Raw genomic sequence first — 15,787 nt, forward strand, 5'->3', positions numbered from 1 at the left:
TATTATGCTAAGCAAAATAAGCCAATCAGAGAAACACAAATACCTTAATGAATTATATTTGCAAGAGATACCTGGAACAGTAAAATTCAGGGAGACAGAAAGTAGAATAATGTTTACCAGGGGCTGGGAAGGAGAGGAGAATGTAGAGTTGTTGTTTAATGAGTATAGAATTTCAGTTTTGCAAGATGAAAAACTTCTGGAGATTGGCTGGTGTAACAATGTAAATGTATTTAACACTACTGAACTATATACTTAAAAATGGTTAAAAAGGTAAACATCATGTGATGTGTATTTTACTAGTATTTAAAGTAAATAAAACAATTTATTGGCAAAACTTGAGCAATAAACTCTAGGTCACTTATGCTTAAAATGCATGACTATCAAGCTTGAAAAAGGAAAAAACCCTGTATGACTAAACAATACCAGAGGAATGTGTTAAAAAGCATCCATGAGAAAGGATGACACAATAATAAAACCCAGTTCCAAAACTTGGAACTTGATCTACTAATGGTTGAACTATATACCAAACCTAGAAACACTCAACAAACGTGAACTTTTCAATGAGAACATGACACACTATTAGTCACAAAATTCACTTGTAATACATAACCACAAATTTCTTTTTTTAGTTGAAAGTAAAGGGAGACCAGAGTAAAAACATTTGTACAGAAGTACTGCAAAATTGATTTCTAAAAAGAAATGAAAATATTTGTCCAAAAGCTCTTACCAATATGGATTTGCAGACACCTGCAACAGCCTGACAGGCCGCAGATGTGGGAAAGTCAATGGGCAGATTAGGAAGACCCAAAATGGTAACCAAAGGCAAGAGTCCTTTCTGATTCACAAATTCCTGGCAGTGGTCATCTGTTGTATTGTTGCTCAGAATAGATTCCACAAATTTCATCTAGATAATGAAAATTTTAAAAAAAGTTAGAGCCTGACACCTGGAACTAAAGGCCAGCTTGGAGTAAAGACAGGGGTAGCCTTGTAGTCATGAAATCAGTATTTTCTAGAATACCAAAACCTCAAGTAAATAGGGATAGAGATATGATATGGTCCCTAAACATCCAAGAAAACAAAAACAAAAACCAAACACAGGAATAATTACTTCTTCCCAATCTACCTTTTTGGCCATACCTAAAGTCATGTAATTTGAGAGCATCCAGAGAAATGACTTGCTCAGGGCCACACTTATGTATTAGTGGCAAAATCAGAACTAATCTCTTAATTTGCTCCTTGCATGATAGTGTATTGCCTCTCCCCCGGAAGCAAAAGTGGACACTTTTCCTCATTGTGTGTTCATAATGCAAATGAAAACCAGAATTCTAGAAGAGTGATTTGGACCAAACAAAGCATTTTTTAAGGGAAGAAAGTAAAATGTGGGCAAGAAATAGGCACAAGAGAAACGATCTTTGGAAGTCTTGGAAGTGTTTAGCGAGATAGAATAATTGCGAAGTGGGCTTCTACTTATAGGGAAATGATTCTGAGAAAATTCAAATTCTTCCCTTTTTTCCTGTGAGACACATGGGAAGTTAAAAGAAATGGCCATATTAGTAAAGGAGAAGTTAATGGGGAAAATAGCAAATAATGGGAAAAATATATTTTGGGGACACATTCAAAGAATGTAATATTGGATTGACCTAACAAAGCCACTCTTCTGTGTGGATTCCAATGGGGAATAGTAACAATGAACAGAAAATTGGGATTATCTAAAAAAAGGGAAGAGTGTTGTCCAATGTTTGGCAAACCAATCTCACAGAACAAGGTTTGCAACATCTTTCCCCACTGCTTCACACTTTAAGGGCCCCAGTGACAATAAACGGGGAAATCACTGGACTATTTAGTAATCCCAGACATTTTCCAGAAAAACACACACCTCTACTCAGTTTGCTCTATCATGAATCTTACCACATTAAGGATGTAATCCATGAGGGGAATAGGAATACGTTCCTCTGTACCAACAACCCTGTTAAGGGAGAAAAGAGTTAGTTACACAAATTCACAATACCAGTGCAAGAGAATAAAGTGAGGAAAGGGAAACAGCATGAAATTCTAGGTCCTTTCTCTAAATCAGACTTCTAGTCTTTAGTACGGTACAGGAAAAAAAAGCTGAAATCAATTCTGAAGCTAGCTTTTTCTAGCCTGACTAGGTTGAGAGCACAAAAGGAAAAACCAAGCTTTCACAAACTCAGCATTTGCACATATCTCAAAAGAAACTCCTGAGGCAAACTATCAGAGGAGGAATTCATCAATATGAAAATACTAAAAAATAAGCCAGTTCCATTAAGAGACTATTGAAACATTTGCTTGAAGACAAGAGCTAGACAAAGATACAATCTTACCATGTTCTTGCATCAGGTTTTAAGTTATAATAGAGAACAGGAGATGGAATTGAATTTTGTTCAAAATTCCATGCATAGAACCATTCAGAAGTTAATCAGAGATGAAGCCAATACCCAAGGCTCCTTTCCTAACAATTTATACTTGTATCACAATAGTCCCTGAACTATTCAGAGAAACTGTAATCAGGTCTTTTGCTTCTGATAGTTTAATATTGCACTGCAGATGAGAAGGCTGCAGTAATGCCATAACTACAGAAAATGTAGCGTTTAGTCCAATTTTGGCTTTTGCAAAAAATAAACAGAGGAAAGAAAACCTGCAAAATATATTAAAGTGAAACGAAATCTACCTCGAAGATAAACCCTAGGAAGGGTCAAAACTTGAGTCTAATAAGAAGCATTCTGCATATAGGCCCTTGAAGATATTTGGGGGGAGGGGCAGAAATAGAAGGTAGAGAGAAAGCAAGAGAATTCCCAATAAGTTATAGTCCTTATCTTCAAGCAAGGTAAGATATAAATAAAGATTTGCCAGGCATGAAGACATTTGACAGCAAAATGTAGACTAGACCGAGTGGAGAGGCATCATGAATGGCTTCAGTGATGAAATATCCAGAAACAGGGCTTGGCAAGGATGTTGTGAAAACTCCCAATGAAGAATTTAGGGAAGAACTCTGTACAAAGGGAGGACCTATAAGCCAGGAGTAGAATGATTCCATGGGAAGACTGCGACCTTTCCTTCACTGTAAAGTTCCTTCTCAGAACCACTGTAGCATTCCCTACTACTTTTATCAATCATCTACCCCAGCCTGGATGCACCTCCTGGGAAAGAATCCAGAAATCTATCTCTACAAGCTAAGGAGTACAGGTGTGGCTCTAGCCCAACTGAAATGCTTGCCCCTTTGTAGAAACCAAAGGTAATGGCAAAGACCCGAAGTAATATTATGAAATGGGACCCAGGTACTTCCTTCATTTGCTAGATAGAAGTTGGGGAGAACAAGAGAGAAAACAACAGTGGTTCTTAATCCAAATCTAGGAATAAGCTTGTTCAGTAACCGCTTTTTTTTACTATCCTCATCTTTTGGCTTCCAGGCTCAGACCATCACATAGGAACTCTTGGTTTGGGCAGGTCATGATATCAGGGTTGTGAGATGGAGCCCAGCATTCGGCTCTGTACTCAATGGGGAATCTGCTTGAGGATTTTCTTCCTCTGTGCCCCTGCCCCAACAATAAGTGAGCGCACATGCGCATACTTTCTCTCTCCATTAAAAAAAAGAAAGAAGTAGCCTGCCTTGCTTTAAGGTAGAGAAATAGGAAACTAAAAATCTGTGCAATTTACAGAAATTAAACCTCAATAAAAAACATTGGAAAAAATTTACTCATGCATTTAATTAAGGCACTGGACAACAGATGAAGACATGTGTGACTGGAATTTGTTTGGGAGTCCCACTGAAGAATTTTGCACCGGGAGTGAAGTAGCGGATACAAACAAGACTTCTGGAGAGACGGAAGGCACGCATTGTATATTTTTCTAAGGCTCTTCCCATATTGGCAGAAAGTACATAGTAACTCCCACCGTAACTACCTCACACAAGGAGATAAAAGAACTTCCTTTAATATATTGTGGCTTTCAAGATGGAGGTTGAGTTTAGGCAGTTTCTTGCTTTTTTTCCTTCCAGCCCTAATAATCCACAGTGATACAATCAAGGCTTCTGAAGGTGGCAGAAGTGGGAAAGTATGTGTGTCAACATTTATGAGATTCTTAGATAGGTTACGTGAATAAGGTAGTGATGAACACCCAGATCATGCAGAGTATAGAAAAACATCAATACCATGGAACAGCAATTACTAGAGTCCTCTGTAGTGTAGATGTGACATTATGACTAACACTATGGTAGAATATTAATGCTTGTGGGTGTCTACATTTTTACTATCTCTTCATTCTTATTCATGTTTCATTAGGACCCACTTCTCTTGGCATTTAAGATTCAGAAAATCCTTCCTCTAATGCTCCTGAGGCATTCCATCAAAGTGCCAAATAAACATTTACTGACAGATTATCTGTTATACACAAAACAATCAGGATACATTACGAAATGAGACATTGTCCCTGCCCTGGAGGAGCATACAGAATAATGGGAGAAACCATTACAATATATGAATAATTCCAACAAAACTTTTGCAAGAACACAGAAGACATGACTTCTTATTTGGAGGTAAAAGGAAAAGCTCCTTTAAGAATTCGACATTTGAACTGTCTTTGCAGGAACTTGGTAGACAGAAAAGGAGATAAGGTAACTTGGGGTTGGGCAGCCGGCTAGGCGGCAGCCCAGGGCATGATCCTGGAGACCCGAGATCGAGTCCCGTGTCGGGCTCCTTGCATGGGGCCTGCTTCTCCCTCTGCCTGTGTCTCTGCCACGCGCGCTCTCTCTCTCTCATTAATAGATAAAATCTTTAACCAAATCCCAACAGGGTGGCTAACAATCAAGGGTGTGGCAAGGAAGCACAGATTCTGACTCCTCTGCACTTAAAGTCTTGTTTTCTTTCAGGTGTCCTCCTCTTCCGGAGAGAGAACACTTTAATCAAAATAGAAGATGTTGCTAGAATGAAGGTAGAGTTGCCTTTGCAGAAAAGGGTAAGATATCTGCTCAACAAATCAATGTACTTAGTAGTTAATGCATCTCTTCCAAAAAGAAACAACCTCCCCACCCCAAACCCAAACCTTGTACCAACAAACTCCTTACTTCCTGAGCTCCAAGAGGGCACACCAAAGTTTGAGTCTAGGCTTTTGCTCCTTCTATGTACTCCACAATAATTTTTTCTTGAGTTCCAAGCCATCCTTCAAGACCAGCCCAAACCCATTCATATCCACACCTAAAATGTTCTTGCTTTTCTTAGGACTAGTTATCTATGAACCAAAAGAGCACTTATGAAATGACTAAATGAATGACAGTCCAGAGGGATCACACGCTCTTCTACCATGAACTTAAGAGCTACTGCTACAAGTTACATTGCATCCCTTGCATATGAACAATATAAGTTCAAAGAGCCTGGTACACTATCCACTACCAGCCAGCAGATTTTGAGCCCATCTTATTACCCAGGTAGTCAAATTTTTACGTTAAAAAAACTCTTAGGGCAGCCTGGGTGGCTCAGCGGTTTAGCGCCACCTCCAGCCCAGGGCGTGTCCCACGTTGGGCTCCCTGCATGGAGCCTGCTTCTTGTGTCTCTGCCTCTCTCTTATGAATAAATAAAAAAAAATAAGAGAAACCTCTTAAATAAATAGAAATAAGAAGGAATATCTACTGTGCCTGGTTACAATCATATAGTACATTCCAAAGACTTCAGATATATCTGGAATGAATAGAGTAATGAAACAAGAGCAAAAACCAACCAACAAACCAACCCTGTAATTTTTTTTAAAGATTTTATTTATTTATTCATGAGAGATGAGAGAGAGAGTTAGAGACACAGGCAGAGGGAGAAGCAAGCTCCATGGAGGGAGCCTGACGTGGGACTCGATCCCGGGTCTCCAGGATCAGGCCCTGGGCTGAAGGTGGCGCTAAACCGCTGAGCTACCCAGGCTGCCCAAAACCCTGTAATTTTTAAGCACTTAGGAGACAAGCTTCAAAAGTATATTTCATATGTGTTCACCTATGCAAACAAAACAATGATGCAAATGCCAAATCAACAATGGGGGAAAAGTCCTCTGAGAAAAGCCCATCAACTTGATATAGTGAATTGATTCAATTCCATGAACTTTAAGACACCTTGCTAAGATAACCAATATAAATATGAAGGCATAAATGGCACACAATGGTTAAAGAAAGAAAAACTAGACTCTTAGGGCTGGAAGAACCTTATAATGAACTAACTCCTTTGGTTTTTATGGATAAAAATCACATGCCTAAGATCACGAGGCTAGGGAACCTGTCTTGTGAATACTTACTGCTGATTGGGCTCTGTTTCATTCTGTTGGGTAGAATTAAAGCTCTGCATGGCCTGTACTTCTTCCTCCTCTTCATCCTCACTAGAGGCCTCTTCTGCAGCATGATTAGACCTTGGAGGAGGAGCAGTGGCAGTGCCATCTGCCTTCTGGATTGATGGCTTCTGACAGATGTATTTAGGGTCTCTTCCAAGATTACAGATTTCTTCAAGTAACTGAAAGACACCGGAAATAGGATTAAGTAAATAAGAAATGGGACAACTAACATTTTTGGAGCATTTTCTATGTGTTACACACATAAGTGCCAAAACACTTTATCTTTATATACATATACATACACACACACACACACACATATATATATGTAACATACATCACTCATGGATTATAGTCATCAATCCTATTTTACAAACAAGGGAACTGAAGTTCAGCGAAGTTAAACAACTTGTTCAAGGTCCCATAGATGTTAACTAATTGACTCCATGTCCTTATTCACAAGCACCAGGAACTCATATACTAAACAGGCAACTGGCAGGGCTACTAAATGTGGGGGAAAAAAAACAACCAAGAAACAAAGATTAGAAAAAGTAGTATGCTTTTACAAACAGAAGCTAAATCCTGGCAACTTGTTCACGTCCTATAGAAGAAAGCAATACCTAAGTGACTTTTTGGGGGAGGGGGACAAAGTACCAACCCAAGGACATGGAGAAAATAAGGCAGACATAATCCTCTTCTAGGCCTAAGTCCAAGAATCCAAATGACCTCCAACAGGCCAAGTTTTTTTTAAAACAAAAACAAAAACAAAAAACAAAAAACCCTAACTGCTATCTCATGCCCATGGTCAGCCTTATCACTTCCCACCTTGATGATCGCAGTCGTTGCATCTGTTTTGAGGGTGGGCTGATGTCTCATGAGCTCATCAACAGCACTCCCCAGGTTAGATGCAGTATCCCCTTAAAGCAAAAAAGGAACTGTTAAAAGACTGAAGAAAATAAGAGTTTGAGCTATTTTCTCTGCCAATGAGGAGAAAAGAAGAATCTGAGCTGGTGGCTGTGATTTCCTCATGCCATGCTTTCTCAAATGAATTCAGACTAACTTCTGAAAGCAAATCACTGAAGAGGAAGAAGAAACCCTTATCAGTCTATTAAACATATTTTAAATAACTGCATATACTACATTCTACCCTGGCAATCTCTACTGCCAAGGTCTGAACTAGTATTGTAAAGAGAGAGAGAAAAGAAAGAAGCATAAACCATTAATCCTCTGGCTGCCCCAATAAAGAATAATAATAGCTAGAATGCTACAGTGGTGGCTGAAAGCACAAAGCACATTTGTAAAAACTGGATTATTTCTGGAGTCCTATCTTCTCCTTATTCTTCAATAATCTGGTCTCAAATACACTGAGAAGGAAATCTATTCATTTGTCACTATCTTAGAGACTTTGTATCTCCTGTTGCTACAGACTAGATGGTGAACCCGGAAATATACTACCCCTAATACCCATTATTCACTAGCACCATGATAGTACGTCTAATAATGAGCTGTTGATAGTCCGAGGAATACCATCCCTTATTTGCCAACTTCCAAAGGTCACTGGGATCAAGTCCTCAGCTTCTCTCAAACTCTCACCACTGAGGCATCAAAATGGCACAGAATGATGATAGGCAGAAATTTGGACTCCCAAGGAGCCCCTTTTCCCCCTGTGCTGTCACCTCTGCCAGACTCCATGCCCTAGGTGACTTCACCTCCAAGATCTCCACTGGGTAATTCCTGCTTCTCTGGGTTTTCCCACTGAGATAGTGGCGCAGTGCAGGTCCCGCCTCCTGGGAGCCCACGTGAGAATCCAGGACTGCCCCCTCTTGCCCTAACCCAAGAGGAAGGGGTATAGCCTGTACAAGTCACTGCTACAATTCCGTTTCTGATCCACCCAAATGCTGCAGCAAATTGAGCATGAGGACATGGCCGGAGGTACTGCTCGAAGATCTGGAACCACGTGGGGACGTGATCTGGTCCTACAGGTGGCCTAGGAAGGGAAAGGTTTCTATGGCCGAAGTCTGGTCACATCTGGATTAAAACTCTGAACTTTTTGAAACACACCCCCCACACACACTGAACTGTTGAGAAGCATGAAAATATGAGCAGAGGGTAAGGATGAAGTATGCTTTTTCTACCTGCAATACGATGTATACAGTGATATAATGACAACTCTAGTGATAACTCCCATTAAGCTTAGCACACCTAGCAGAGAAATGATGTAAGGTCAATAAAGGATTTTCTTGCCAATTGGTGGCTTGATAATCATCTAAAATCTTGACACAACAGTGAACAGATTATTGTAAGATAAATCCTAGTGACTTACCAAGAGGATCAGAACTCCTCCTCCTTCGCATGGCTGGGAGATAATCTGGAGACAGAAGAACTTTGAAAAGACGTTCAAAAGGCTGACACTGTACAAATGATTGAAGACCTCGGGCATTCAAACAGAGTGCACTGAATACATTTGGGAGGGAGCCAAGGACTTCACGGGTAGCAGGAACCTAGACAGAAGATCAAGTGTTTGAAGACTTCTAAAAGCGTTCAGGTATAGAATGCCACAAAACTTTGATTAGGTATTGCACAGCAGATAGTAGGGAGTATGTCTTTTGTGTATATTGTGGGGAGGGGTATGCACAGAGCATTCTTTAAAAGAAGCTGACTCACATCTTTGATAAGCAGTGCATGAAGCATGACATCTGTTAATCCATTGTCCTGGAGTGAGGAGAGCAGTGATGGTTCTTGAAATACAAACACAGTCACCACTTCAGTAGCTAAAAAGATGAGAAATAGGAGAAACTGAGATTCTTCACAGGTATTAACAAAACTCCAAAGGCTTAAAAAAACATATTTGATGTACAACAATTTAAATGCTTGTGCTTACTCTGAAATGAAAGCTCCTAATACTGCTCAATCAAGAGATCACTATTAAGAATTAGGTGTCAAACCTTCAAGACTTTTATGGGTAATGTACACGCATAATGATAATTAATAATACCATATTGAATACTGAAAAATATACCGAGAGTAGTTTTCAGGTGCTTTAGTCACATAAAATGATTTGTTAATTAGCTTGATTATTGAAATCCTTTCACTATGTGTATCAGATCAAGTTCTACATCTTATGTATAATTTTAAGAAATATGTGTAAATGAAAAACAAACATTAAGATTTTATAAGCGTATTTTTTTACACCAACGAGGTTATATTGCTATATAACCTGTTTCTTTTAAATTATAATATGCCATATATTCTTTTATATTTCCCTGTCACTACAATTCAATTTGTTTTTTTAAAAAAAGATTTTTACTTACTTAACAGAGAGTGAGCAAGCATGAGTGAGCATAAGAAGTAGGCAGAGAGAGGGATCCCTGGGTGGCGCAGCGGTTTGGCGCCTGCCTTTGGCCTAGGGCACGATCCTGGAGACCCAGGATCGATTCCCACATCGGGCTCCCGGTACATGGAGCCTGCTTCTCTCTGCCTGTGTCTCTGCCTCTCTTTCTCTCTCTGTGACTATCATAAATAAATAAAAAAAAAAATTAAAAAAAAAAAAAGAAGTAGGCAGAGAGAGAGAAGAGAGAAGAGAAGCAGGCTTCCTGCTGAGCAGAGAACCTGACGTGGAGCTCAATCCCAGGACCTTGAGATCATGACCCAAGCCAAAGGCAGCCACTTCAATGACTGAGCCACCCAGGCACCCCAGTTCATTTAATTTGAATGGCTGTATACCATTCCACTAAATACATGAACTACCGTGGATATGAACTGGTCTACAATTATGAGGGCTGATAAACCTAAAAACACATCCTTTTTTGTTTAAAATGCAGGGAAAATATTTAAGATGGGAAGAGGGGTGCTGGGTTGAAGTGAATGTAAACTGATGGAATGCACAAAATGTCTTCTAAAAAGCTTTTCAGCAATTTTTTCATTTAGTTTTTTATTTTTATTTTTTTATTGGAGTTCAATTTGCCAACATATAGCATATAGCTTATTTAAAATACCATTAGCAACATGAAGAGTTTTTTGGTATCAATCTGACCGATTTTTGACAATATATTTAACATGGCTGTAAAGACTATTATCAATGCTCAAGAGGAAATTAATGCATTCATTAAAAGGTAACCAAAAGTGAAGCTAGAAATAATAGAAAAAAAATAGCATTTAGTAATACTGCAAACAAATAGCATGAATAATTAAAACCAATAACCCTCTGAAAAGACGGAGAAAGCTTAGAAGCTATGGGAAATCTAAGAAAAGCAAGTAATATATCAGCAATGAAAAAAGGAGATCTAACTGGATTCAGAACAAATAAAATTCTTCTATAAACTGTATGCTAACAAGTGAAATGCAATACTTTTAAGAAAATGTGATAAAAATTGGCTTTCAAAAAATGATAGTAAAGCAGATTAGATCAGTAACCACAAAAACTTTTAGAAGTAAAAATATCAAGTAAGAGAAAAGCACCAAACCGACAGTTTTAGATGGGTTATTAAACTTCTTAGGAGCAACTAAGACAAGGCTTCTCAACTCATTTTATGAGATTTAAAATTTTTGATTTTAAAACCTGACAAAGGGTGCACAAACATACAGTATTAGTAAACCATGTGTAAAACAAACTTGTAATGCTGATACCTGAGATCTAAAAGAAACCAAAGGATTTTCTCAGTTCAAGATGGTGAATAGAGTACCTTTCCTCTACTCCAAATGTCCTTGAAATGGCAAATATGTATCAATTACTGAGGACCAAGAGTTGTCGAATCAATGGCCTTTGAGACTTCTGATGGACTATAAACTTACGGAAAACGTAAGTCCTTTTTTTTGGTTCCTATGGTATACATACTATATTTTTTTTTACACAAACGTCTAAATTACAAGAGGTTGCTAAAATTGAGTATATATAAACTAAAATTAATATTCTACTAGAGGTTGCTAAGTCATCAAATCCGTTATTTTACAGAGGTCTAACTATAATGCTATGTCATAATACTACTGTTAAGTGGGACAGTTTAAACCCTTTTTTAAAACTAAAAGATGACTAAATATTAGAATTTTAAAAAGGAAACACAAAAACCAACTGGCTCCATAAGGAACCTAGCAACTGATTCCTATGAGTTAAGTAACGAAAGATAACGCTTCAAAAATTAATGATGAAAATCAAATTCTAGAACCTACAAAACCCATAAAACAGCAATAATGTGTAAAGACGAAGAGTGTCTTAAGAATAAGGAAATAGAAATTTAAAAAATTTGTAAAAAAATAAAAAATTTGATAATGTAATAGGCATCTTGAAAGATTATACAAAGAAATTCTAGCAAAAAGTGACATGAGATCAACATGGCAGGCATACTAGCTATACAATAGTGTTTCCAAGAGAGAATATAGAAGTTAAAAGAAACCAAAGGAATTTTCCTGAAGAAAAAAAATATTCTTGGGGTTAGGCCAGGACTTCTATCAACCCAATATCCTAGATGATGACTTCAGCATTACTGATAGTCCCAGCCTCAGTGGTGACACTCCCAAATGTTAACGGCACCCTGTAATGGGTAGCCACATTCACTCATCACAATTCCCATGGCCTCATCAGCTGATTTCCCCTAATCTGATAGTCTCTCGCTTCACTTTCCATTATTCCACTGTCACTGCACCAACATTTCCCATCTTCCTCAACCTGAAGGACAGTACTTATATAATGGTAATAGAGAATGTTACCTGAGCACTAGAACTCTAGCAATGTTAACAGGTGCCCTAGCCCAGGCAAACAGTTATGCAGATAACTCTTGTCCCCTGGGAGGTCTTCAATATTCATATTGACTATCTGCCCCCTCTCTGGTTAAGTAGTCCATAACAACCATCATGGTGTTGGCATAAGCTAGGCAAGAAACAGAGCACAAGCAGACTTAAACAGACTAAAGTGCAGCAGGGCCAAGATAGGAACTGGGAGAAGAAAAGGCAGTTGGAGAAATTAAAAGGGATACAGTTGAGTATAAAAGTTGAGTAAAAAGTAGAAGAGTCAGAGGTTGAATCTGGGAAGAATCAGAATCCTTATTTGGTTGGTTTTAGCACAGAATTATTGTAGCAGGACAGCACAATCTCATCAGATACTTCCATGCCCTTCCTAGCTTTCCCCACCAATTCAGTCTAGACAATGATGTCCCTCCCATTTAGACTATTTTGCCCTGGCATTTCTGCCCTGATGTAATCTGGCCCACTAGAAACTCCACCCTCCAACCCCCTTGGGCTACTGGATCTTCTATGACACAACTCTTGTTCAGCAAGGTCATACATTCCACTCCACCCTCTGCTCCCTTCTAATCCATACACCCTGACCTGTGTTCTGTGGATATTTAGTATCCAGGTACCCTAGATCCAACCAGAATATCTAGCTTGTTCATCAAGTCTTGCCACAAAAGGGAGCACTGAGCCATTTTTTTTGTCTTTTATATTGGGCTGCCATCACCATCTTTGGTCCAAGATTAGGTGTTTTTAATTCTGTGACGTAGACACATAGAGGCTACCCAAATAATGGCACAACTCCTGGCCAACTACATTAACTAAACAGCTCAAACCTTAGAAGCAAGCCCTCCATGAAGAACAAAGCAGTCTAGTTGCTATAGTTGGTAAAAAGACTGGGGGCGCCTGGATGGCTCAATCAGTTGAGCATCGGACTCTTGGTTTTGGCCACAATCTTGGGAGTCATGAGATCAAGCCTTGTGTTGGGATCCATGCTGAACAGAGTCTGCTTGAGATCCCCCTCCCCGGCTCTACCCTCTGCTTGTGTGCATTCTCTCTCAAATCAATCAATGAATATTAAAAAACACAGATTAACATTAAACTATTTTTTGATAAACTACTATTATTTTAAGGTGGTGTGTGTATCTTAAAGGGGACTTCCTGCTGCATGTGGGTCAGTACTACAGGTAAGGTATCCTGAATAGTTCCAACAAATAAAACAACAAACCAAACAGCCAACTATAACAGATTCTCAGACCCCCATTAATTTCTTTTCCTGTCTCCTGTCTAGGGTGAAAAATTCTACACTATCATTTATACAATATCATACAATAATAATTGTTGGCCTAATTATTTTGAGTTGGCTTTGCAAATTTGGTCTCTCTCAAGTATAAGTTTATTTACAGGAAACCAGGAAGGTTACTATGCTAATTCAAATAGCAGGGATGAATTAAGACTCTAGAGAAGGAGTTCTGACCTCCACTGATATTTACTTTAGCACTTGAAGTCTCATTTCTGGCTTCTTGCGTCATTCTGAAGGCTCACCTGCTCCCTGCCCCCACCCCGTATGTACACATGTCCTCTTACTGCTTCCTTTAAACTTCTCCTGTATAAGATGCCTGTGCACTTGCTTTTCTGTGTTCTGGAGCTTTTTCCCAGAGAGAGTCATCCTTCTTCCCTGTATCTTGACTTAATGGTGAAATACTGAATGTCTTCCTCTGAGTTCAGGAGCAAAGCAAAGAGGTCCATTCTTACCACCTCTATTTGGCATTGTATTGGAAATCTTTGCCAATGCAGTAAGACACAAAAAGCAAAACAATTATTAAAAAAAGAACTATTTGTAAATGAGAAGACTATACAGAATATCTTAAGAAATTTTAAAAAGTATGAACTACTAAGCAAGGTCACAGGATACAAACTTAAAATATAAAAACTCAAATTTACTTCAGCAAGAGGACAAGTACCTAAACTGTAGTAGCCAAAACTACTCCCCCTCCAGACATCCCAAAGTATTAAAAGAACATGTGCCACTGGTATAAGGAGGTTTTCTTTATTTCCACACTTCCTATTACATTCCTTTAGTTTTTTTTTTTTAATTTTTATTTATTTATGATAGTCACACACACAGAGAGAGAGAGAGAGAGAGAGAGAGAGAGGCAGAGACACAGGTAGAGGGAGAAGCAGGCTCCATGCACCGGGAGCCCGACGTGGGACTCGATCCCGGGTCTCCAGGATCGCGCCCTGGGCCAAAGGCAGGCGCCAAACCGCTGCGCCACCCAGGGATCCCCACATTCCTTTAGTTTTAAAGGGAATTCTAAAAGCCTACGTATCTCAAACATTGTCCTGCATATGTATGGCACTCAATAAATGCCTATTAATAAAAACAAAGTTTTAACAACAGCAATACTCAGAGTATCGCCAACCTAAAATTGCAAAGATGTTTTTACAAATAATTACAAAGTACCCACAGCTTCCAAAGCTGCATTTTCAAAAGAGAGAAACAATTTTCTATATTATAGTTTGTGGGTCTGACATTCAGTTCTAAGACTGGAAACCATTCTTACTGAATTTTCCAGATCAAGATTAGGAACTACCATTGAATAAAGACATACTTATTACATTTGCAATGTTAAGTACAGAACAAATGTACAATATTACTTATCACAAATGATTTATAATATACTGTGTATAGAAGGTATATTTGGCATTCAAGAAATGGATATTTGAAACCGAATTCTGACCTTTCTCTATTTCATCACCAACTAGAAAGATACATAATAACACAGCGGATGAATGTGGATAGTAAAACTCTAAAGGGGTATAAAAATATACAGAGAACTCTGCCAGGTTATTTCAGCTTGGTATAACCAACTATCAATACCACTTACCTAGAAGGAAGAGTGATGGGCCATAATATTCTGCATTACTGATGATGTGCTTCAGGGAGGTAGGGAGAGAACCGTCCATCACTAAGAGAAAAGAAAAGAGAACATCAAGGAGAATATGATCAGTCTAGCAATAGTTTGATGGGAGCAATATACTGCATATACCACTACTGTGGTAAACTCCTGTGTTGATTCTAGTCTAATGGTTTAGACTAGAACAAAAGAATATAGACACAAAGTGGAGTAGCAGGCTGGAAGTGAGCACAGAGTCAAAAGCTGAAAAAGGAAAAAAATAGGTTAATCATTATGAAAATACCTAGAGAATCCTTAGGTCTAGGAAAAAGTGACACTAAATGACTAAAAGCTATTCAAAATGGCATGCCTTTTCTTAAGCCTGTCTTATAAAAAAAAGAGTAGCATCAGAAAGAATCAAAAGGACTAATCTTTGGAGAGAGTCAAATATCCATCAAGAAAATGCAAAATCAAATACCATGTCGTATGCCATCTGAGAAAGCAGGGTCTTGAATGGCCTTCTTGAGGAAATTCAACATGGATTTGAGAAGTGCTGCTCTTTGTGGAATACACTGGACTCCTAAGCAAGGGAGAAAGATGGAGGATTCACCATTAGACCACAATAAGCAGGCACATAAAACAAATTTTTAAGAGATGCATATACACTATATCAACACTAGCAGATGTTCAAAGTGAGACTTCTGGATGCTGGTAAGAATAGTTACTACTAAGCTTTGAAATTGGGAAAATAAATCACCAAGGACTATACAAAACTAATACTACAATGAAAAGAGACTCATGTAATAGTACAAAGTAAAAAGATTAACTCTCTGATCCTCAGTTCCTGT

At 38.6% G+C, this 15,787-nt stretch overlaps 1 protein-coding gene across 16 annotated transcripts in view; it reads right to left on the minus strand.

The window, feature by feature from the left end:
- The window catches only part of HUWE1 (HECT, UBA and WWE domain containing E3 ubiquitin protein ligase 1), a 175,171-nt gene that overhangs the window by 71,655 nt on the left and 87,729 nt on the right, over nt 1-15,787 (minus strand). For all 16 annotated transcript variants that reach the window (XM_025468549.3, XM_049107089.1, XM_025468548.3 and 13 more), the window contains 8 exons: nt 15,418-15,519; nt 14,931-15,011; nt 8,983-9,089; nt 8,642-8,819; nt 7,144-7,235; nt 6,286-6,497; nt 1,909-1,966; nt 728-904 (listed from right to left, as the gene is read on the minus strand). In XM_025468549.3, the coding sequence (XP_025324334.1) occupies nt 728-904; nt 1,909-1,966; nt 6,286-6,497; nt 7,144-7,235; nt 8,642-8,819; nt 8,983-9,089; nt 14,931-15,011; nt 15,418-15,519 (1,007 nt within the window). The remainder of the gene's footprint in view (nt 1-727; nt 905-1,908; nt 1,967-6,285; nt 6,498-7,143; nt 7,236-8,641; nt 8,820-8,982; nt 9,090-14,930; nt 15,012-15,417; nt 15,520-15,787) is intronic.

The sequence above is a fragment of the Canis lupus genome, chromosome X (assembly GCF_003254725.2).
Source record: "Canis lupus dingo isolate Sandy chromosome X, ASM325472v2, whole genome shotgun sequence".
NCBI lineage: Eukaryota > Metazoa > Chordata > Mammalia > Carnivora > Canidae > Canis > Canis lupus.